Source organism: Chaetodon trifascialis, chromosome 10 (assembly GCF_039877785.1).
Source record: "Chaetodon trifascialis isolate fChaTrf1 chromosome 10, fChaTrf1.hap1, whole genome shotgun sequence".
In the NCBI taxonomy this organism is placed as follows: Eukaryota; Metazoa; Chordata; class Actinopteri; order Chaetodontiformes; family Chaetodontidae; genus Chaetodon; species Chaetodon trifascialis.
This window is the reverse complement of record NC_092065.1, coordinates 13,735,609-13,760,036: the sequence shown is the minus strand read 5'-3', so window position 1 is coordinate 13,760,036 and position 24,428 is coordinate 13,735,609. Positions and strand designations below refer to the sequence as shown.

The 24,428-nt window shown below is 42.4% G+C and overlaps 2 protein-coding genes across 5 annotated transcripts; both read left to right on the top strand.

Moving 5' to 3' along the window:
* Nucleotides 1-1,608: 1,608 nt before the first annotated feature.
* On the top strand, nt 1,609-16,507 carry ppp6r2b (protein phosphatase 6, regulatory subunit 2b). 4 transcript variants are annotated; one of them, XM_070971475.1, is made up of 26 exons: nt 1,723-1,875; nt 3,262-3,438; nt 3,554-3,709; nt 3,846-3,944; nt 4,292-4,478; nt 5,650-5,787; nt 5,876-5,941; nt 6,076-6,188; nt 6,330-6,443; nt 6,597-6,717; nt 7,103-7,264; nt 7,353-7,583; nt 7,691-7,755; nt 7,837-7,952; nt 8,062-8,147; nt 8,249-8,326; nt 8,409-8,506; nt 8,590-8,647; nt 8,991-9,112; nt 9,237-9,412; nt 9,528-9,684; nt 9,894-9,973; nt 10,142-10,352; nt 10,558-10,581; nt 11,486-11,626; nt 13,299-16,506. In XM_070971475.1, exons 3-26 carry the CDS (start codon nt 3,582-3,584, stop codon nt 13,330-13,332), a joined length of 2,805 nt encoding a protein of 934 aa, XP_070827576.1. In that variant the 5' UTR covers nt 1,723-1,875; nt 3,262-3,438; nt 3,554-3,581; the 3' UTR covers nt 13,333-16,506. The 4 variants fall into 4 exon arrangements, with proteins under 4 accessions (XP_070827578.1, XP_070827576.1, XP_070827577.1 ...); XM_070971476.1 differs by lacking the exon at nt 1,723-1,875 and adding an exon at nt 2,045-2,148; XM_070971477.1 differs by lacking the exon at nt 10,558-10,581 and having other exon boundaries at nt 1,609-1,875; nt 13,299-16,507.
* A 767-nt stretch (nt 16,508-17,274) lies between these two features.
* LOC139337098 (MOB kinase activator 2) lies at nt 17,275-22,326 on the top strand. The gene is made up of 5 exons (XM_070971473.1): nt 17,275-17,656; nt 19,997-20,136; nt 20,227-20,323; nt 21,267-21,391; nt 21,477-22,326. The coding sequence occupies exons 1-5, from the start codon at nt 17,574-17,576 to the stop codon at nt 21,713-21,715; spliced, it is 684 nt and encodes a 227-aa protein (XP_070827574.1). The 5' UTR covers nt 17,275-17,573; the 3' UTR covers nt 21,716-22,326.
* Nucleotides 22,327-24,428: the final 2,102 nt, after the last annotated feature.

Here is a 24,428-nt window from a genome sequence, read left to right as displayed (position 1 = left end):
ATTATGGTAAGATGCCTACAAACGTGACAGTACCGATAGATGTTGAAATGACTGTAAAGATATTGTCAAATCCTTGCTACAAACAGTTATTGAAAATTGTCCACTGGCCACCAGAAATTAGATGCGTATAGATAAGGTGGGATAGTACTGTATGTGAGAAGGTGTTAGGTCTTAAAAGTGGGCCACACAGCACTGAAGTTCAGGCTCCCTGTGAGTGGACTGAGTGAATTAGGCTTTTTCAGTGTATCCTTGTTGTTTTAAGGTACATCACAACCATAAGCCAGTGGTTTCTGTTAGTTACTAAACAGCTTTAAGCTTTGCTAGTTACATTTTTAAATGCTATGTATGGTAGTGTTGGAAAGTAACTGAGTGCCTTTTCTCAATGACTTTTAAACAGGCAATAGGCAGGTTTTTCTTGCTTTATTGTAACAGTATAAAGTAAATGTTGATTTCACAATGCAGTGGCTGTACAATAATGAGAGCATCTGCATTTAGACTGGTTCCCTATAAGCCTCACTTTCACTACTTCCATCATACTGGAGACAGTATGATGTCCCAGGAGATCTAGTCTGGCACCGTTTCTATCTGCTTTCATGTCTTCTTTAGAGACTTAATGTATGAGCTCACTTGTTTTCTCCTAATGTTTTCCTCTACTACCCCCTCCACCCCTAAATCAACCCCTTGTTTGTGCTAAGTAACACTCAAACTATGTTATTACTCCATATAAAATTATGGCAATTTCACTTCAGTGATTTCTTCTTACCTCTTATTTCCATAGTGGTGTTGATCATTTCATCACAGAAATTTGGAGGCAAATGCAGCGTATCCTATGTTTTTCGGATCATAGGAACAGTAATATTGCTTGGAAATGCTAGGATTGCTTGAAAAGTTTCCACTTAAAGAACAATTTTGAGGTATTTGTCCTTTATTTCCATTATATGTGACTTTATAGCTCTATTCCACGACATTTCAAGGAAGATATTGCACTTTTTTACTCCACAACATAGATTTCACAGCTATAATTAGTTATTTTTCAGATTAAGATTTTACACACAAAATAAATGATCAGGTTCTAAAATATGATTATTTTGTATTAAACTACCCCCAAAGTGTATAAATCACCAGGTGATTAATAAGCTTCAGTTATCCTTTTAATGGGGTTCATTTAAGGCTTGTTTGAGTCTGTATCTGTCAGCTTTTGTTCATGGCAATAAATATAATAATACTTATTATCAACATGAACATTCAGATGGTCCCTGGGCTTTTCGGCAAAAATCGGAAGAAATACAGCGACAGTCCCTAAACACTTGTCGCACTGCCTGGTGTCCATGGCCACTAAACCAAAGCAATTTGAAATAGTCGAATAACTTAGTTATTTAGTCTTATATTTCATTGCATCTTCTTAAGCACAATTTAAATTAAAGGGTGTTTTTTTTTCATATAGAAGCAAGTTTTGTTTGAGAGTTATCAATCTGAATATCACATTTTACTGCAGTACTTGATGCTATATCGCCCAGCTCCAAACGGAGGATGACAGTAAATAAATATTGAGTTGGTCTTATGTTTACACAGTTGATGGACAGCCGAACTTTTGATTACGTTTTAGGTATCCGCCATTTTGATTTCCAAATCTGACAGGTTTTTTGTTGCCTGCCTGCCGAAGTATAATTTGAACAGTGTCAACACAGCCGCCCGGTAGGCCAACCAGCGTGTAACGGCAGTGTAAATGACATTGTAACCGGGAAAGGGTAGTATCTTCAAGCTAACAACGCAGTCATGAACACCCAGCTATGGGCCTCTGGGTGACCTAACAGCCAAAGTCGCCGAGTTGCCGTTCAGCTTACAGATGACGACTGATTAAATGATGGATAAAAGGTAACGCTTGTGTTCTGGGATTAAAAATGTAACCTAATGTAAACCCTGTGCGAGCAGCGTCGCTGTCAAGTAGTCGGAGGACGGTACCGCTAACGCTATATCAGGAGGACATCGTCCCACCTAGCCACGCAGCCGCGATAAACAACCGACCACTGTTAGCTTTTGGTCTAATAAAAACATCGTTAGCCACCGGCAGCCAATGGAAATAGTTTGGTAACGGTAGCAACATGATGGAGACGTTGCTAGCAGAGTGGTTAAAGATCTGCATCCAAGGTAAGCGAAAGGCACCGTCGCTAAACACAAGAAACGCGCTGACAGCTTGGTAACAGGAGATAAGCTAACTTAATGTGAAGTTCTGATAACCGTGAGGATAAGCTAATAACCGTAATTCACGCTGACATGAATGTTAGCCTGTTATTATTAATGTCCGTTATTAGCTGACAGTAACCGTTACCAGCTGATCTCAGGACGCCAGAAAGGCCTGTCCCAAAGTGGACCATGGCTGTGCTGTGGTTTGAAATGTAAAATCCATATCTAAACCACGGGAAAAGGATGAATCCCTGAACTTCACAGACTGAGCTCTAAAACACCTGTTTGTTTAGCATCGACGTGTTTATCAAAGGGATGACTACACAAGGGCAGCGTACTCGGAGCTCGTTGATGTTATGCAATCGGTTTTAATGGTGCTTAGAAATGGACAAGTTGTGTTTAAGCCACATTTTACACTGTAAAATAATGTATTGCCCACGTGTTCGAGTGTGTGACTGCTGACTTTGAGATCTGAGATCATATCCATTTTCATGCGGGGCCTTAACCACAATCGAGACAAACACATGCTGGATGAGCTTCATGTTCACCATGGGAAACAACTGTTTGAAAGATAATGGACTGAATCATAGGCTAGTTGTACTTAGATGGATTTGTCTTTATTGTATGTGTGGTCTGATTTGGTTCAGGGGGACGTAAAGTGAATGACTCCCCTTCCTTAAAGCTATTGGCCATTGACAGCTCGTGCCTGTCACATACAGGGCTCAGCTGTCATCTTCACCGCATCTAGTCTCAAGTTTGCACTTTCCAGTGACACATGTCAGCAAATCAAGTGTGTTTTTGCAGGGGGGATTTGTTTTGTTCAGCATCATCAGTATTTGATGATGTAACTGTATTTGTGAGGCCATCCTCAAAGCAAGCTGGGTAATGTCAACACACAGATGTGCTGCACTAACTCAATTACAGATGCATCGTTCCTGCTCTTTCCAGAGAGGGCTGCAAGCCTAGTCTCTGCACTTATGCTGACCTTACCTCTTCTGCTGGGAACACGGAGCAAATCTTCCTGGAGATGATTCTTTTCCATTTATTGTTTCTTTTTTTCTCATATGTCATCACCAGGTTGCACCCAGTCTCTCCTGGATTCGTGTGAGTGTTGCTAGTATGAGTGAAGCGGGTGTGTTTGAGTCTTCATTGTGTGAATTTGATGATGCTGATTGATGTCGAGGCCGTGCAATGTCAATAAGGCAAATGGCTGTTTAACAAGATCTGACTGAGGATACAAGTCCTTGTCCAAATGTAAGAGCCTGCATACGTTCGTACATTCTGTCACAAAATAAATTGTTCAGCACAGAGAAAAATGGTGTCATTAACATGCACATGTATGCCTGCTGCATCTTCTTTTGGTCAACAGCTAAGTGTCTGTGCCTGTGACCTCAGCCATGTTTTGGAAGTTTGACTTACACACATCCTCTCACCTGGAGGCTTTACTTGACAAAGAGGATGTCACTCTCACTGAGCTTATGGACGAGGAAGATGTGCTGCAGGAGTGCAAGGCCCAGAACAGGAGGTCTGTTTTTTTTTTTTTTTTTTTTTGTTAGCTTTAGCGTATCAGCTGCACAGTCATATTATTGCATTTTAGTTTCCAGCTGCTGCTGCTGCTTCTGCTAACTGGTGCTTCTTATCTCATCATTGTGGGTTTGTAGACTTCTCCTGTTCCTGTGCCAGGACCAGTGCATGCAGGAGCTGGTCCGTATGATTACCACAGAGCCCCCTGCTGGTATAGAAGACATCAAGCGCTTTAAGTAAGTGGCTGGTGTTGAATGTGCTGATGTTGTATACTGTGCAAGTGTTCTGCTGGTGCTGCACTACATCATATCTCTTATCTGCCATTTTGTAGTAAAGATGAGAGCTTGAGTGGGCTTGGATCTGTAAATAAACGGTTCTTCATCCAGACCACTACTAATGCATTCAAAATGTAAAACCACCTCCTTGCCTGCTGGGTAATCAATCTGTGAAACCAGCACAATCCTGTTCCAGAAAAGATTGTTTTTTCCGGGTTCCTTTAGCAAATGTAAAAAGGTAGAAAATAAGAATTGATTTTGTTTCTGCTTTGTTTTACTGCCAGGTGTGTTCTCTTTATTTATTACAGGTATCCAAATATAGCCTGTGAGCTGTTGACAAGTGATGTGGGAGTGATCAATGATAAGCTGGGTAATGAGGAGCCTCTGCTGGAAACTCTGTATGCCTTCCTGGAGCAGCCATCCCCACTTAACCCCCTCCTGGCATCTTTCTTTAGCAAGACAATTGGGAACCTCATCACACGGAAGACTGAGCAGGTAACACACACACACACACACACACACCCACACACACACACACACACACACACACACACAAACACACACACACACACACACAAACTCACACACACACACACACATAGCTAAATCAAAGGGCATCCTCGGAGAAGATGACAGCTATGTTTTTGTGGTGCTGTGATTTAATTCACAAAGTCTGAGGGGGTGCTTACAGCAACATGATACAAACTGCTCACACTGGGAGTTACTCTCAGCCAAGATGGCTGTGAAGTTTTATTTCTTTTGAAATACTAACAAGCAGATGTTCGAGCACACAAAGCAGTGCGCCTAGGTATGGTTTTAGTGTGTTAGTGGCAGGGCCTGCGGATGTCAAGGTCAGTAGGTCTGTCCATCTGCCAACCAGCTTGTTGGTTCAGAGCAGCGTATCTTGGAGACTGTCCCGAAAGCTGTGACGTTTGAAATGGATATTTTTGTTCCAAGGCAGATGATTTGAAATGATTGCAGTGACCCCAGTGACCTTGGCCATCACTTTGGTCCATGACACTTAAATCAAAACTAATTGCTGAATTGACTGAATGAAAGTTGCTGTGAATATCATTGCAACTAGTTCATCAAAATCTCCAAAAAAAAAACTGCTTTTAGTACTACTGTTAGTGATATTGAAATTTTTATGTGCAAGGATTTTGAATAGAATTGTTTAGAATTGTCCACATAGTTCAAATTAAAATATATTTGTGTGTTAAATATATATGCTTGTAAGTGGATAAGAGTTGTATAGCGATGTGATGTTTGCATAATCTGTAGTTTGTGATTATGTCTACATACTTGGGTTTGGTTAATGCACTTTAAATGTTACATTTAATATTGCCAAGTGGCCCGATGAGATTTTTAGTGAGGCCACTCTGAAGATAGCTATCTTACCAGACCGACTGGTAATAAATTGATTGACGCTTTTTGCTGGTGACATATTTAAGAGGCTCAGCCGTGTAGCTAAATTAGTATTACACACTGAGGTCAATAGAATTTAATTTGTGCTGCTCAAATCACTGAAGAATTCATATTTTAAAACCGTGTCTTTCTTGAAACAATGTCCACATACTCGTGCTAATTACTTTTCTATGCTTTGAGTCTGAACACCAATGATCAGTGTAGTGTCATGGTGTTTCCTCTGCTCGCTGTTTTGTTTCAGGTGCTCAGTTTCCTGCGACGGAAGGAGGGGTTCCTCTCCTTGGTTCTAAAGCATATTGATACATCAGCCATGATGGATGTGCTCCTAAGACTTATCAGCTGTGTGGAGCCACCCCCACTTCGGCTCGAGACACTTACTGTATGAGACAAATGGACCCATATTTATACTTTTGCACATTACGCTCTGATATTGTTTGCAGTGAGAATGTGATATTTTTTCTTAACAGTGGCTCAATGAAGAGAAGCTCGCCCAGAGGCTCATAGAGCTCATTCACCCTGAGAGAGACGAAGAGGTAGAAGGGCATCTCAGTGTTTTTATGTTATGACTAACTCATATCTGTAATAACACATGCTAATGGTCCCAGACTCTTGAGTAGAAAACCTACAGTACTAAATGTTTGTGTGTCTGTGGCTTTTCCTTTCACAGAGGCAGTCCAATGCATCTCAGACTTTGTGCGACATCATTCGTCTGAGCAGAGACCAAGCCAATCAGCTCCAAGAGATCTCACAGCCTGACCCTTTGCTGACTGTGCTGGAGTCGTAAGTCAGACCAATACACACACACACACACACACACACACACACACACACACACACACACACACACACACACACACACACACACATTCATTCGCACTCTCTTTAAAGGATGTGGAGACATATTAGACTGTGTCTCTACAGGCAGGAGTGTGTGGAGCAGTTGTTGCAGAACATGTTCTCAGGAGAGAGCACTGAGAGCTGTATCGTCAATGGGATTCAGGTTCTTCTCACATTACTGGAAATCAGGAGGCCTGTGTGAGTGTGAGACTTCAAATCAATTTTAAAACTGTGTATAAATAATACTATCCAGTTCTGCTTTATAACCTCTAAAGAATTCTAAGAATCATTAAACGTTCTAACCAATCCATATCCTGTTTCTGATGTGTGTTTGGTCTGTGTTTACGACAGGGTGGATGGTGTAATGGATGCTCAGGGATTTGAGAGAAGTTACACTGTTAACAGCAGCATTTTGTTGGCCATCCAACCACAATTGATACACTTCCACCAGCTGCTCCTGGTGCCACCCAAGGTACATAAACATATAATCATATAATCATCTGTAGGGACTTGATATTAGCTGTTGTAGCATGAGAGTACATGTAGCAAATGATAAATATATGTTACAATAGTTTTTTTATATAATGTATAATAAAATAGAAAAGTCTCATGTACAGCAGCTAGTGGCAGACACTGTGAAAAGCATAATGAAAATGGAGAAAGGGTCACACCCAAGTGTCAAGGTCAAGCTCTTTTACTTACAGAGAGTGAGAACATGCTATAAATGTTAATCATGCTCTCATTTTGGCTGCACAGCAACCCCTTGATGTTTTGCCATGTAGATAATCATTGCTACACAAAACTCTGCTAAAGCTTCAGACTGTTGCCTCCTATGCCTTTTATCTGTGCACTTTTAGCGAAATCCCATGCTGACTACTTTGGGTGTGCTGGAGGAACCGTTAGGGAACACACGTCTGCACGTAGCCAGACTGGTGGCCTCTCTGCTGTATACCAGCTCTGCTAGCCACGCAGTCGTAGCACAGGAGCTCTGCCGACTCAATACAATGGACCTGCTGCTGGTGAGATGAGCGAACATGCTCAGTTTTCAATGTTGAAAAGTGGCGAATGTTAAATGTCCCATTTGGATAATAAATACCTTTTTTTCAGGACTTGTTCTTCAAGTATACTTGGAACAACTTCCTGCACCTCCAAGTGGAGCTTTGCGTTGCTGCCATCCTCCGGCCCTGTGCCCATGAAATGAGACTTCAGCCTGGCTTTGGAGCCCAGGAAAAATTCAAGCCTCATCAGGATGCTTTACAAGAGCAGGCTTTGACTGAAACCCCTTCTGAACCTCCAGTCACCCCTGAAAACTCTGCACATAATCTAATGGTGACTCATGTAGGTGTCTCTGCCAGTGTTTGAGACAAGAGGCTTAAGTGACATTTGATCTGCTGCCTCATTTTGAATGAAAACAGTTGATTGACTGTATCTTTGCCTCTCACAAGTTGTTTCAGCACTGCCACCTTGTCCAGAGGATTCTCGAGGCTTGGGAAGAGAATGATAAAATACAGTAAGGAGCTTGGCATGATGTTGTTTTTGCTAACAAGTGACAGCATATGAGGTTCTCTAAGCGTGGTACTTTTGTGTTCAGGTCAGAAGGTGGTATGAGAAGAGGGTACATGGGACATCTGACCAGGATTGCCAACACAGTAGTCCACAATCTGGAGAAGGGCCCAGTTCACACACAGATTAGTAGCCTCATCACAGGTGTGTGTGGACATATTCACACCCATTCCCATGTGATAGAAAGTAACAATAATACTGTACTTGAATATTGTTTTCTCACTGCTTTTGTTCTGGTGGTTTTTCCGTGTAGAGCTGCCAGAGGACTACAGAGGCCGCTGGGAAACCTTTGTGGACCAGACCCTGTCAGAGACCAACAGGAGGAACACCATAGACCTGGTAAACACGCAAACACATGCTCATCTAAAGTATGTGATAGTTGTTTGTAACACACACTCAAACTTCAAGTGTGGCATGTGTGGTGGGTTTTCCCGGTCCAGATTGGCACTGGAAATCCGCGCCCGTCCTCAGAGGATGATATGGAGAGCCCCTTCCCTAAAGAACTGACACTGCAGCAGGTACCCAGACAGACACAAAAAACATTGAGGGATTGTGATCTCCAAAGCTGTAATCTATTTCAAGTTGTGATGTGTGTGTCAGGCCTTTTCAGACTACCAGATACAGCAGATGACGGCCAACTTTGTGGATCAGTTTGGCTTTAATGATGAGGAGTTTACCGATCATGATGACAGCATTGGGTAATTTAACCAACACTCCTCTCTTTGTGACAGTGAGCTGTTGTTATTGTGTGTCAGTTGACTGATTTCCACTGTCATTGCAGGGCAACCTTTGATCGAATTGCAGAGATCAACATCAACATTGATGCAGGCCAGGACAGTGTGAGTTTATTCACACATTTGTTTTATGAAGTAGCTCTGTTGTTCTTTGGAGCCACAAATGTCTTTGTTAATTCTTAAAGATGCTGAATTTTCTGGCCACTAGGGAAAAAATAGTAATCAAAGCAATCTGATAAACACACAGCCACCACCTTACAATTGCCTCCTCACACATCCCGCAGACAAGTCTACCCTTCTTTTGCATTGCAGTCGATGCTAGCATCAAAAATATTGATGAATTCAGGTCCCAGAGTTAGCCTTCATTTTAGCATTTGTTATGCAGCGTGAGCATTGATGTAAACTGATTGAACTTAACACATTTGATTTGTCCACCTGTCCTTTGCAGGCTAATACAGCCACATTTGAGGCTTGTTCCAAGGAGAGGATTCAGCCGTTTGATGATGATGAAGAGGACATTTGGGAGGAGAAAGAGATCAACTTTGCTGCACAAACCAAGTCCCGTAACAGGTCAGACACGCCACAGTAAACAAAGATGCTCTCAACTTCGTGTTTTAGAGTAATTTGTTTTAGCATTATGCCTGCAGTTGCATAATGAATCAATCAAACATGTTAAATGTTTTGTTTGATTAAGGTTTGGTGGGTCACGATCATCCCAGAACCAAGCAGCCAGTAAAGCTTGTGACAGGACAGCAGCTTCTGGCTCTGAGGCCTCTGACAGAGCAGCAGACTCAGACTCTGAGGAGGGAGAGGATCCTAAAGATGACCTGGATCCTTTCTCAAGCCAGGGCCAGACCGAGGCGACAAAGAGTGAGATTTATCATATTGTAAAGTAGTATAATAGTTTGCCTTGTATGTTGAGACTAAAGCAGGTTTTGAGTGAGTGTCTCATGTAGAGTGTGTGTGCGGTGCTTTTCATTCTCAGGCACTGGCTGGATAGCAGACTTTGGGGAGGTGAACTCAAAGGCTCCTGCAGCAGGAGTGGGCTTTTCAGCCTGGGACACTCCAGACTCCCAGCCAGCTGCCACAGAGGCAGAGGAGAAAGGGTGGGCCAAGTTCACCGACTTCCAGCCTTTCTGTTGGTGAGTCTGGGTGCGGTCTCGTTTTCGCTAATTATAAAATTGTACATTGAGGAATAATAAGGAAATTGTTCTTCAAATTATTTTTTAGCACAGACACACCATAATGGGGACAAATAGTGTCTTAAATTTCATTGGCTGGGTGTCTGCAAGTGTATTGGCTGCACTGCATTTTCTGCAGGTTTTCTTATCTGTATGACTTTTGTCCCCAGTTCTGAAACGGGTCCCAGATGTAGCTCCCCCGTGGACTCGGAGCTCAGTGGATCAGACAGCACCAAACCAAACCAGAATCGTAAGTCGTGCAGCATGACTGTTTGTGTGATGATGTAAAAATGTATATGTTAATTAAAGCGATATTTTTTAAAAAGACAAAATGATAAAAGTGGTCAAACATTTAAACATGTCATTTTAAAGCCCCTATCTCTACCAATACCTATTCAACTCCATTGTGACTCTGCAGCGTGTGTGTGGAGTGTTTGTGTGGCAAGAAAAGCTCCACTGGTGGCATCGGACAGCTCTTCCTCCAGCAGCTCAGACAGCGATGAGGAGGAAGGCAAGACAGAGTCTGTGACCAGTGAGACTGTCACTACTGAGACCATCACCACGGGGGCTGGCAAGGAGACCATTCGGCTCAGCGTGGATGCCAAAAACGAGAGGGCAGTCTTCAGCAGGTACACACTCCAATGATGCAGCTCCTCTGTCTTGGTTGATGCAGTGTGCCCCCACTCTGCTACTGTACTGTGCTATTATAGGGCCCTTCTTTCCCTTTCCCCCTCAGACTGTTACCCCAAACAATTTTACTTCCTCCTCTGTTTTTCTTCTGATATTGCCCTCCTCCTGTCTGTTCCCTCCTTTCTCATCTCCCCTTGACTCCAGAGTATTCAGACCAGCAGTCAGACGGTATGTTGTGCTTGAGGGCTGGAGTGTGGAATGTTTTCCTGAATTTGTATGAAGGATTTTGAAAGGCCGTCATAAGAACAGATGTGCCACATGTTTTTTGTTTGCTTGTCGCATTTATCAGGATGTGATGTAACAGTTCATTGTGGCATAATTCAGGATAAGCCTAATTCATCACAAAAATATACTAACCCACAACTGGGGACTTGTGGAGAAGCTACAGGACCTCTGCCCCTATGCTAGGCGTATCCCATATTCTCAACATGACCCTGTAATTCCCAGATATCACTGGTTTCAGTGATGACCCCGCTGGCATGAAACAGTCCACTCGGCATTATAGAAATCAGATGGTGGTCTGTTATCTTACATATGCAATTACCCCAAAATATGAGAGCAGTGCAAGACTCTACTCACTGTGGTTCCATGATACAGGTAATTCTTGTCTCAGTCATAACATTGATATGATTTGTTTTCTCTCAGAGTACCCACACTACTAACAGTATGTCAGATAGCATGCTATGAACAGAAGTTGCTACCAGTCCAACTTTCTAACAAATCAATACATGTTACTAACAAGCAGTGCACCTGCACTGAGCATGCTCCAATGAAAGCGATCCTACTTGAAACTTGAGAGTAAAAACCTTTGCACAAACCTTTGCAACTGTGTGCACAAGTCACTTTGGTCAGTCACAGCCAGCTATACGTTAGCAGTAACAGTAGAGTGGATGCACGGGGTTGCACTGGACATGGTAATGTGGCCGGTGTGGACAGCTGAAAGGAGATAACTGAGATGAAATTTCACCAGCAGCAGACACTAGCATATGCAGTTTGTTCTTTATGATATGAATTCAGGTAACAATCCACCACTGTCCATCTAGTTTGTTCTAATTTTTTTTTTTTTTTGCAGTGAAGCAGACAAGGTGCCAGTAGAGGGACTCGCCGTCAAAGACAAAGGGAAAGGCAATGAGAAAGAAAGCGAAAGTGGAAAGAAACATGGAGGTGGTCCCAGCCCCACTACCGCCACTAGCCAGTCAGCTGCTGTCACACAGTAAGTGTGTGTGTGTGTGTGTGTGTGTGTGTGTGTGTGTGTGTGTGTGTGTGTGTGTGTGTGTGTGCGCACACGCGCACATGTTTGTGTATATAGCTGAGCAAAATAGGGGTGAGATCACCACACTAAACAAATGCTTTAAATCCCTGGTCAAGGGATGAGCCCTGTTACGAGACTCCAGACATTTCAAGTTCTTCATACACCATTAAAGTTGTATTTCATTTCAGCGTGGCAGTAGTCCATACTGACACACCTAAATAAAAAGCAGCAAAGCCATTGTTAATGTCTTTAGTTACACAGATGCTTTTCCTGCTATGACAAGTCAAAATGTACAGTATTGGGGATGTAAACACTGAGTGGTCTTGAAACTTTGGTAACAGCCTCTGACAGCCACAAAGGAACTAATGCATGCCTTTTTAACAAATATTAGTTTTTGCCGTCTTTCTGTTTGTTGTGATATCATTTTACTTTCCAAATCAATTGATGAGATCTTAAGATTCAGCGACATTGCACAGGTTGTAAACACGCTCTCAATCTTAACATATGTAGAAAATCTTCTTTTGAAACTGGAATGCATGCTCCCAAAGTGTCCGTCATAACAAGTTAAAGTAGAGATAAAGTCACCGCACATTAGACCAAGACTCCCACAGACCCTTACAGCTGGTTTTCAAAAGACAAGTTAATTATTAGAGTACTTTTGCATAACCAAAAATGAAAACCCCTATGCATCTCAACCCTTTGTATGTTGCTTATATTACCCAGAGGGTGTGTAGCTCACTGTACATCTACCTTTGAATGTATGACTCTATTGTCATTGCATAACCTTCTCTAATGCCCATATTTTGTAACTCTGCAGGCTAATAACAGGAACAACAGACTCACTTTTCCCTTTACAGCACTTTATTATTGAGTATGTTTGATTACAAGTTAACATAAACTCAAGAGGGTACTGGGGCTCAATACACAAAGTATAACAAGTTCATTGCATTTGAATTACAAAAACAAACAAAAGAAAACATGCTGTATGAAGTACACGAAGGTAAACAGACCTGAGTGTCGTGGAGCTGTGATTAGCACTCAGGTGCTTCTTCAGATTTGACGCAGAGCTCTTCGCAGCTGATACTGTGTTCACTGTGATGTTCTAGTCCCTTTCACCCACAAGTTCAGTCTCGTAGTCTCGCTAGCTGAGCTACACATGCACTGACACAACCATAGTCTGTGATGTTACTACATCCCAGATCTTAACATTTGAAGAATCAGTTCAACTAAATCACAATAGCATATTTTACCATTTATAATAGTGGTATGTAGCCACACACAGAGACACGTTTTCCAGTCTTGTCATCTTTTTGTGAGATCCCCGCACTTGAGGCTACTGCCACCGCCCCAATACTGAGGGAGAGCTTCTTACTGAGAACTTTCTATTGAAGCTGAGAAAAGTTGCCAGTGTTCTGTGCTTTATCGACAGGAGCAGGTCCTTTTTTCTCCCTGTCTATAAGAGATTTCTCCAGCTGTGATTGTTCCATACTTTGAAGGTTGTAAATCGAATGCCCTTCACCTCCACTGTGTTTGGGTGGTGTCAGAAGTCTAAGTGGCAGACATCTCAAAGCTCGGCAGATAAAACCAAACTTGTCTGATTTTTCCTTGTCTGTCATTTTCTTTTATCTTACAGAGAGATGCAGCCCTCTCCTAATGGACCGGCCTAATGCCGCAGCACAGGCACACACACACCCACACACACACACACGCACACACACGCTTCATACCTGTCCATTCAACACACAGCCACACCACCTTTGCTTCCTGTTCGCAGCCCTCCAGTGTCCCTATTCTTTTAATCTGAAGAACGGGAGATCCTCAGTGTTGAGGTCTTAACAGTATGTATGCTGGATAACACAGATCTACGGATGGGTACTACTGATCTCTCCTGCACCTTTATCATATAATTAAAACTGAACCACTTCCACCAGGAATGTGTGTTTTAAAGAACATTTTCGCCGTGCCAGACCCCCAAAGTTAAATGTATGAACCATTTCAAAATGTGATTTATTTTTTTTTCTCTTCCCATTGAACTTGGGAAAGTGAAAACACTCTTGCGATGAGCAGAGGTTACACTGAGTCTGCCGGCTGCAGCACTGTAAGAAAACAAACACATAGGTCTGAAATTTGACCTTTTATTTAATTCAGCATCCGAATTTCAGATTGTTTGAGCATGTCTGCTCTCCGGGCATTAAATCACAGCCCAGAGAATTTTTCTATCAGAGCATTTGACTGTTTACACTTTAGTAAAGAAAACTGTATTCAAATAGTCAGCCAAGATTACAAAAGCCAAGATGCTTGCAAAGCTAGCTGCCATTTTCTCTTCAGCATTTCAATGTACGATGCCAGGCAGACATTTTAGTAGTGCTAATGTGTGAGTGATGATAATTTGGCTTTTTTTCCTACATGCGACCTAAATCTTTTCTCAATCCAAGTAAGATTCCTTTGCTTCGATCATGCGCAACATCCGTTGTTCATTTGGAGCATCAGATTTGGGAGCATCACGTGTCACTTCGTCCTCAAACCTCTGACAGATCCATGTAGTTTAGAGGTGTGTGCGCTGCTGCGTCCATGTGTGTCGACGTGTGTGTGCGTGTGTGTGTGAGAGCTCTGTTTGAGAGACAGAGTGCACTCTCAGGTCAAAGGAGAGGTATGCAGATACAAAGAAAGCACACCTGTGTAACACACACACACACACACACACACAGCACCATACACACATGTACACACAGCCAACTCTATACACACATGCAAAAAAACAACACAGACACAGTGATGTGCACATACCAACTCATATCACCCTCAGAGCTGTTTAAATGTAATATTGTGAAATTTGAACCTGTATTAGGTTGTGGCTATTCTTGGTAACATGTAAGCGTAATATAAATGTAAACAGTATATATAAACATTATATCTATTTTTGGAATAAATCCAACGTACGGAAAGGCGGTTGTTTCGCAGGTCGCAACGTGTGTATTGTATGTGTGTGTTGTACTGTTGAAATGAGGCAATAATGATGTCTGTGTTTCGGTTGATACCCCAGCATCAGTTCCTGTTCCTCTGCTACACGCCTCCTACGTGGAGGTTTGGGCGTGTGCATGTGCGTGAATGGGAGTCAGTAGTCTGTAGCATGTCCCACATATTCTTTACGTAAAGGGTGATTCCGCTTTATTAGAACCAGGGTCTTACTTTCCTCCATCGGTTTTAAACAAAATGCTACGTTAGCTATTATATACTGCTTCAACTTTTACTTTTTTGGGCAAAAATACCAAATATTAGCAAATATCAGCTTCTTAATATTGATGATTTGCAGCTTTTCGTTGTCTGATGTTCTAAAAAAAAACCTTAATATCTTTGGGTTTTGGACTGTTGGGCAGACAAAACAAGCAGTCTGATAGTCTGACAGTTTATTTAGCAATTGATGAATGAGTAAAACACTCTTTAGATGAATCAATAATGAAAATAATCATTAGCGGCAGCCCTACCATTAACACTTTGGGTGCCTCCAAATAAAGTTGTTTTTATATCATCTGACAAAACTGTTTCAAACCTGTTTGATTGCTGCTTTCTCTCTTGACTTCATGTTATTAACATTCAGCTTGTTGAGTGCAAGTGAATCGTAACAGATTGAAGTCACGGCGGAAACTGCAAAAACAAGACCCAAGTTGTAATAAACGTGAATCCTCTAAGTGTGCGTGTGCCAGACATGTCGGTCATGCTTTACTTTATCTTTCTCCTCGTCTTTCTCTTTCTCAGGGCAGGAGTTGACTTTAATTGCATAAATGCCTATGGAGTGATTTACATAGATTGTTGTATTTATTTTGAAAGCACTTTTTCAAGAAGCACTTTTGGTTTGTATTCGGTGGTGCCAGGTGTCACCACATTAATGCCCCACTCTCCAAGAGGTGGGACTGTTTGACTTGAATGAGTGAATCATGTAGATACTTTAGAGTACTTTTTTTCTTCAATGCTTTCTGCCAAAGTGTGTCTTCCCACCAGTGCACCACTGGGTTTCATATCTGTGAAGTAGCCTCCTTTCTTGCAATGGTCTCACAAGTTCAGATTTATCTAAAGCAGTCTTTGTTTGATCCCTCTTTTTTTCTCTTTTTTGAAAGTCATGTGATGGTGTTATCAGCAGTAGAGAGGATGCCACACGTCAAAGAATGACTTTGAAGATTCATCTCAGATTGCAGCCATTTTGCTTTTATCTGTTTGGCAATTTGAGCCGTTTGAAGTGGAGCTGCACAGAGACTAAGCGTTGGTTTAAGTCAGCGTTAGGGGAGAAAAACAGGGCTGTTTTTTGTCAGGGTGTGTACAGGGTCAGAGCACGTCGTCCCATCTTTGGCCGTAGGGAAGCACTGCGTCTGACCCTTACCTTCTTGGTGCGTGTTCATGTTCCTCCCTCACCTTGAGAGTGTGGTGTGTGTGTGTGGTGTAGCTACGGGTATGTCGTGATGTTATGCATAATGGCATGAGGTACAATGCAGTCATCTTTAAGTGCCATTAAGTTTGCACATTAGCCTCATTCACCTCTTTGGGTACAATTGAGAGACAATGGGTGTTAAATCGTCACTTTATCCCATTGGATGTTATTTACACTGAGGCCGTTTCAAAGTTGAAATCTTTCTTGCATTATAGCTCATCACATTTGTGTGTGCGTGTGTGTGTGGAGGAAGTGGTGTGAGAGACAGCCGTGTTGTAAAATGCCTTTTTTGTAAAGTGGACTGATGCTGGTGTGTTTTTTTTTTTTTGTTTTTTTTCATTTAGAGAGTAATGTGTCTGTTACTTGTTGTCAATTTAGCTTGTACATTCAGATATGAAACTAATAAATATGTCAGACCAAGAAGGATCATGAGTGTTTTATCTCACATTTACAGCCTGCTGTAGCACACATGTATCAGTACAAACACACACACACACATACACACAGAGAGTAGGATTCTCTGGAAACACAAGCATGTTTACCTTCGGGGCAGGTGAGCTTGTGGATTATGTTGCTTCCCGCTCCATACTGTATGTCTCCTACACATGTGAGCCACACTAACAATCAATACTACGCCCTCACACCATCTCCCCCCTCCGTGCAAACCCAAACTTTTCTGTCACACACATCTTACTTTGCTGCAGGCGGAGGTGAAATGAGTTCATGTAACGCATTTCACCTCCTCGTATTCACAACTCTTTTCAGCTGGGACTCTAGACATCATTGCCCTTTCGCTGTGGGGTGTGTGTTTTTATTCCTTGGCTCAGATACATGATGCATGTCATCGCATTCCTCTATATTTACTTTCCAAGTGGAGCTCAGACGCTGAACACACCTGCTGCTGCTGCAGCTCCGGCCTCTCCTTCCACTTCCACAGAGGAAAACCTTCACTTTGTCGCCTGCCCTCTCTAAAGGAGAGAGGGCAGGCGTGTGCAGAGGGGTGTGTGTGTGTGTGTGTGTGTATGTGTGTGTGTGTGTGTGCGCACACGCAGTGGGTGGAAAGGGGAAGAAGGCGGAGTTGTGTTTTGTACTTAAATGGGTTGTGGAGAAACCTGCCTGTCCGCTTGGAGCTGGGAGAGGAGGAGCCTGTGGGGTGTGGGACTCCAGACAAAGGAGACACACTGACACTGGATCAGTGGAGCGCAGGGAGAAGCTCACAGCTGGAGAGCCTCACTTTTCAACACAGGACACCATCCACAACTCCTGGACTACTTTTTTTTATTGTGTGTGTGTTGTGGAAAAGTTATTCAGCAGTGGACTTCGTATGTTTGTCAGCTGCATGGATTCGTCTGTGAGCTGAGATGTTTGTGTCAGAGCAGCGGTTACCATATGCTGCCCGGAGTATGTGGAAGTGTGTGGGTTAGTATGTTCGGGATGGAAAAGTGGGGCCGGCACGACCAACAGCTCTGCTCTTAGTTTTGCGCCATGGGGGGCTGCCATAGTTACCCCTCAGCTGCAAAAGCAGACAGCAAGACTGTTCAGCCTTCTGACATCAGCAGTGAGAAACTGTGAGTTGCTTTTCTCTTCATGAGCCTTCCTCTAATGTTTCCTCTCTGGAAGTGAGTTCAGTGTTTTTCATCCAGCTTTGTACGCTCAGCTTTACACGCTCTTGTTAGTTGGTTAGATGAAACATGACTGGAAAGCTGGCTGCACATGGTTTACTGAGGAATGTTCTCCAGATAAGAGAATGTGTGTGAGTGCGTGTGTGTTACATATTTGTGCGATGGCATCAGTGAAGGTGGATTCCTCTAACAGCGGGAACACATGTCGAGAAGTAGTTTGAAGGAAGACGAGGGGAGATTATGTGTGTGCGTGTTTCTATTCAAATATTTGCTCCAGGATGAATCTGTCTGGAGCCAGCTGGCCACGCTGAAGACGACTGTTTAGTTCTCCCACACTGCAGAGGTAAAGGTAAACAGATGGCCGAGAGCAGGAGAGCAGGGTCACAGAGGAGCGTGTTTACACACAAACACATCACAAGTAGCTCCGGGTTCTGTGTGTGTGTGTGTGTGTGTGTGTGTGTGTGTGTGTGTGTGTGTGTGTGTGTGTGTGTGTGTGTGTGTGTGTGTGTGTGTGTGTGTGTGTGTGTGTGTGTGTGTGTGACAACTGACAACTGGTAGCCAAGAGGCGGTAATGGAGTTAATGCCATGGAGCTGGAACAGAGCAGGATGTTAACAAAAGAAGTTCCTGAGGACGTTGGAGACGTTTTTAAGATTTGCACTACTGTACCTTTGGTCAGACTAACACATTCACTCAAGTACCATACTTCAGTACAAATCTGAGGTACTTTTTGCTCCGCTCCATTTTTCTGACAGCTTTATGAGCTACTTACCAAACATAACATACGATCACATCAGTAATGGTTAGTCAATTGATCAGTTTTGAGGTCTGAAGTGTTGATTGCCCAAAGCAAACATTGTGTCACTGAGGGTTCTGGGTAATTGTGAACTTTCCCAAATTTTTACAAACCAAACAATCACTTGATTAATGGAGAAAATAATCAGCAGATTAATCCATAATTAAAATAAACACAAGTTGCACTTTTATACAAAATATTTCAAAATGAGCTCCACCTCTCAACCAACAACAACAGCAATGAAGTCCTGCTTGTACACTAATGCATGAATATTAATCACATAAAGATATAGTACAACAGTCACAGGGGACATTTTTCTGTACTTTTACTTTAATGCTGTGACCATTTTCCTGATTATACCTCCATACTTTTACTCAAGCAACATTTTCAATGCAGCAGTTAAACTTGTAGAGAGTATTTTTACAGTGTAGTGTTAGTAGTTTGGCTTTTTCTACTAGTTTTACTACACAATCCGAGTGCTTCCTCTGTCTCTGATGTTTACGTTGGTCTCTGCCACTGTTCCTCTCTGCCTCTCATGACCTTTGCTATGAACAAAGACCCGCTGTTTCGACCATTAAACTAATTCTGCCTGCCCAGCCCTCACACACACACACACACACACACACACACACACATACACCAGAGGGAGTGAAACCCAAAGAGCTGACTGTGTTTCCCTTATCGCAGTGGGCAAGGTCACACTGAATAAACTCTCAGCTGCTGTTTAAAAGCCGAACGCAGCAGCTGCCTGATTCTACTACACTTTGAAATATTCACGTTAACCCAAAGCGCCGTCTTAAAAAACACCCGAGCTATCAAAGAGACGAGAGTAGAGCACTCTTGATCATCTCGGCACACACCACCTGTGTCAGCGTGGCCTCCGTTTGTTTGCATAAAGTCAAATCATGCAGCCAAGTTTGGCTTTCCAGTACACACTGGCATTCGCAAACACTGTCGGTCATTTCCCGCACTCGCACTCTTTCACAGGTTCCCAGGCTGCCAGCCCCACATTACTGATTATAAAGCACTACCTGTGGCTTATCAGCAGGCATTTGAACTTCTGGAGGAAAGCGAGGTTTGGTGAAGCTGGCAGGCCTCAGCACTCGCCTCTCTACATTATCTCACACACTGTTAGTCCTTTCAGCTCTGCAGCTCTGCAGCTCTGCCCACTGCAGCAGTGAGTTTCATTAACAGTAATGACTCTCGCTCTAAATTGACTGCCTTCATTACATTACCTGCTGGTTTATTGGACATTCAGGTCTGCAGTTGCAGCACGGTTTGCATGTGTTTGCATGAGTGTGTGTGTGTCTGTCAGCCACAGAGGGAAAGACAGATGAGAGAGCATCGGAGAGTATGAACTGTGTTATCTACTGGCTGCAGCAGGAGTAATTAATCCACTGACCTATCGATTGTTTTACACAGCCGTATTTTCTGTCTCTCTGTCTTTTCTCTTTCTGTCCCTGCTTCATTAACTCTGCACTGTCTTCCCAAGGGGAATTAATAACAATAATCTGGAGGAGCGTCCATATCTGCAGCAGCAGTATGTGAGCCAGCGGATCACACACACAGACGTGTTTGCCCTCACAGCGCTGCCGCCTGGCGTCGACCAAGCAGAGTGGCTCGCCAGCAACAGTGAGTGGACGCCGTGAAACACAGCAGATTTCTGACTGTTTGTGCTCCTTATACTCCCTAATACATTTTCTTCTTATTGATGTCTTTCAGCTGTGGCGTTTTTCAAGCACATAAACCTGTTCTCTAGTGCACTGTCTGAGTTCTGCACTCCCAGCACCTGCCCAACTGCCTGTGGACCAGGCAACACGTACGTTACTGAGTGTTATACTGCATGTTCTTAAAGGGCCAGTTCTCCCGAATCACAAGCTAGAATAATCATATTTTCTCACTTTGTTGTCGTAGTATATTGCCATGTAGACACTGTGCGCATCGTCTGCAGTGGCTGAGATATCCATAGGACATGAAGCTAATTCATTTGTATAAACCACTTTCTATCAAGGAAATGGCCCCGAAACCGTGAAAACTGTTGACAGAGCAGTTAATGGACTCTCCTCAAAGACCACAGGCTTGTTTCTGGAAAGACAAATTACTGTTGAATTTCTCTAATGTTAGTTTTCGATTTGATTTAGGCGGCACAAACAAGATGTTACAGTATTCACCTCCATTATCAAAAGAGGAACTCCACCAATTTAAAATATCAAAGTCTGTTAGGTCTTGGTTATTTAAATCCTTTTGTGGCTCCACAGGGATGTGATAAATGTCCTCAAGTGATGTCACCTGAGTCAGCCTCCAATGGGGCTCAAGACAACAAGAATTAAAAGTAAAAAAAATAAAAATAATAAATCTGGGGTTTTAAAAAAGTGAGCCCACCGTACCTCTGTAGCCCACTCCTCCTCTCTGCTTGAGGAGAGCAGGTCGAGGCTACGTTAGCCACTGCTAGCATAACAAACCTGAATCACTGACTGAACTGTTGCCAGTCGAGTTGCATTGTGGGTAATATAACAACAAGAAAGAAAAAAAAACTTTTGGAAGGGTTCGGGGCTATTTTTAAACTCTCCATCGTGAGTCTGATGAGTGCGATGATAAACTGGTGAACGGGATGGTGACAGAAGTTTCATTTGGCTTGAGATCGCAAAGCCTCCATGTTTTTTTCTTATGACTTAGTTGAACTGACATTTTAAGATATAATTTTTCCCACGGGCTAGCACTGTTAGTTGTGTGTTAATGAGGGTGTGTGTTGGTGTTCACAGGGTTTACGTTTGGACCGACGACCACGGCAGGAAGCTGAAGTGCTCTGCCCCACTTTACTTTGACTACGCCATGTCATACGTTCAGGAGCTACTCACTGATGAAGATGTGTTCCCCACAAAAGCAGGTAGACAGCCCTTCATTGATGTTACATTGTTCTACATCACATTTCAGTTTCAGTGTAAAGCCATTATCTCATCCCTCTTTTCCAGGCTCGGTGTTTCCCCCAGGCTTCATCTTTCTCGTCCAGAAGGTGTTTTTGCTGTTTTTCAGGACTCTGGCTCACATTTACTGGTCTCACTACAGGGAGACGCTCGCGCTGGGCCTGCACCCACACCTCAACACACTCTTCACACACCTCACACTCTTCTGCCAGCAGCACGGCCTGTTGGAGCCGGAGGACACTGAGCCGCTGCAGGACCTCATCACAGCTCTAGGACAGCAAGGCTGACCCTAAAGCGCGAACATGCGTATTACACACTCATATTTTCACACACTTATTCACTTGTTATATCTGCTTATAAAGCTATACAGTGACTGTCACCACCCTGGGCCAAACTTCACAGTATGGACTTTTTGTAAAGGTCTGCAAGTTGTAAAATAGAAAAGAAAATGCTGTTTATGAACAGTATGTGTGAGAATGAATGAGTCTGCTGTGCTTTAAAAAGCATAAATCAGACCAGATCAGGAGAATTCAGCTCCTGCTGTATATAGCTGTCATCAGGTATTATGACACTGTGTGAAACTGTAATATTATATGTTAGTGCATTTTAACATAATGGTGCGTTATTATATTTTGATGAGGTCAAGATCTTCAAGGTCATTTATGCCTTCCTCATAGACAAACACAGTAATAAAAAACACTGAACTGTCCTCTGGTGGTTTTCCAATAAGACACCAACTGACTCAGACAGTTCATAGTTATTATACAACAAAATGTCCCATCAAGAGTGGTGTGTTGATGAAAATGTGATGACATTGTTGTGACTGCATCTGCATGGAACGACAAAGTTTATCTCTGCATCTTAACATATGATTCTGTACTCTGTAATAAACATTTACAACAATTTTCTGTATATAGTAGATTTAAAAAACAACAACAAAAAGATTCCATGTTTTCTCAATTATGTAGGAAAGATCAAATAAGATCCTTTAATTTGACATTTAATTATTTTATCAGTCTCACTCTCTACATTTGGACACACTGCACTCCCTATCTCATGTCTTTTGTCTTGGTCTGCTGCTGCTGTCAACGTGTCTCCAGGTGTTTGGTTTGAGAGCAGCACCACCTGCTGGCAGCACAGGAACCCTGCATGTGTCTCATTTTAACCTTCACTCAGCTGCAGACCACTGCAGTCTGTAAATGTTTTGCTGGCTGCAGCATATTGGATTTGAAATAAAACAATGGCGATGAGGGTAAAGTGCTGAGCTTCAGCTTTCATGTGAGGGTGTTTACATCTGGGCTCGGTTCAACAGTGTGGTCACTGTAGTCACAAATTACAGGAAGTGTCAAAGGGCTACAAGTCACACTACTCATCTATTACAGATATGAACACCATCCAAGAGCCTTAAAACTGGAGTCAGCACTCAGTGTAAACCTTTTTCATTATCTCATTTCAAGTTCAGTGCCCTGGAGCCAAAATAATAAAAAAAAAAATGTGCCACTGTTGAAAAAACTTGCACTGTAGGATACAGAGGCCCTAAAGTATTGTAATAACTTGTAATGTTCTATTTTTTATCTTGTGTGAACAAGTGAATAACTTATATCAATGACCTTTGTTTCATCTCTATCCTTATTTCATCCAATATCTGAAAAATACTGCTGGTCATATCTTTTATTCTTGACAAATTGTTTCTATTTTTACAGCGTGATTTTTCATCAATACACCTGTAATATTACTATTAGACAGCCATGCACTGTAAAATCACATTATTGTTGTTTACAATCATCCAATAACCATCACGTATCGGTCTAAATCTTTAATTCACATATCATGGGATGATTGTTGTAATAGTGTAACAATAAGTAACTGGTCAGTATATGGTTGTCAGGGTAAAAATATATAAGATTTATCAAGAATAATAAATACTATGACCAGTATTTAAAAGCTTGTTTTAGATATATGATGCTCATGGTATCTAAGGAGAAGACAGGAAATAAAGAGAGAGCTCAAACAAAGGTAATTGATCCAGGTTATTATCTTGTGTGCACAAGGTAACAGCTATTACCATATGGGACTTTAGGGGCTCCATTGGTCGGCTACGTCCTCACAGAAAAGCACATGTACCACACCGTCTGTGATTGGAGCGGCAGCAGTGTCTGTGAGACACGTGAGTTCAAAGAGGCAAAACAGATTATGTTTCTTTCCTGCAAGATGCAGAGAAAATATGCTCCTTTTTGGAGACATAACTCACTCAATCCTTAACACATAGACATAATACCTGTAGTTTTAGATTCAGTGTGACTTCTTTTGGAGGTTACCATTATCTCTACCGTGCATGGCGAATAAATGTCCATAAAGTCGCATGTAAATAACAGACAAAAGACACTCCCTGTAACTCCAGAACGTGCTTTAGAACCGTCGCGTCTTTATGTTTTCTTCTGTTTCAAAGTAATCCAGTGAAAGTTTTCTGTAAGTCCAGGGCATGGTTAGAAACAGGAACTGCTAATAAGCAATTCGGCATACTTTTCATGGTGCTGATTTGTCCAAAAGCAAACAAATATTGGCTAAAATAAAAGGGCACAAGATGTAGCCCACAGCTTTTGTGCACTGATTTCATGGCAACATGTTAACACCCCCCACAGCCCCCAGTTACAGTATGGTAACTCTAAGTCTGAAACTTAGAACACAATTATTCCCCAAATAGAAATAGAAGAAAGGGCTGAAAACAAAACTGATACTGGGACCATGAAGTGTGCCCATGTGCCACAGATGCAGACATAATTGTTCCCCTTTTTTTGGGGAGTGGGTTTGTGGGAGTGCATTTGTGCAAAACTTTGCAGACCACTGGAGCAAAAAAAGCAAATCACATCATGAGATACAGTATGTGTTTGTTCAGATATAACTGTGTGCCAGGACAGGGTTTAGTCTCTCCCACTCATCCTCAAACCCTGAAAAGGGTAAATTGAAAAGATGTGATCAATGAACTCATGATTCCAGTAC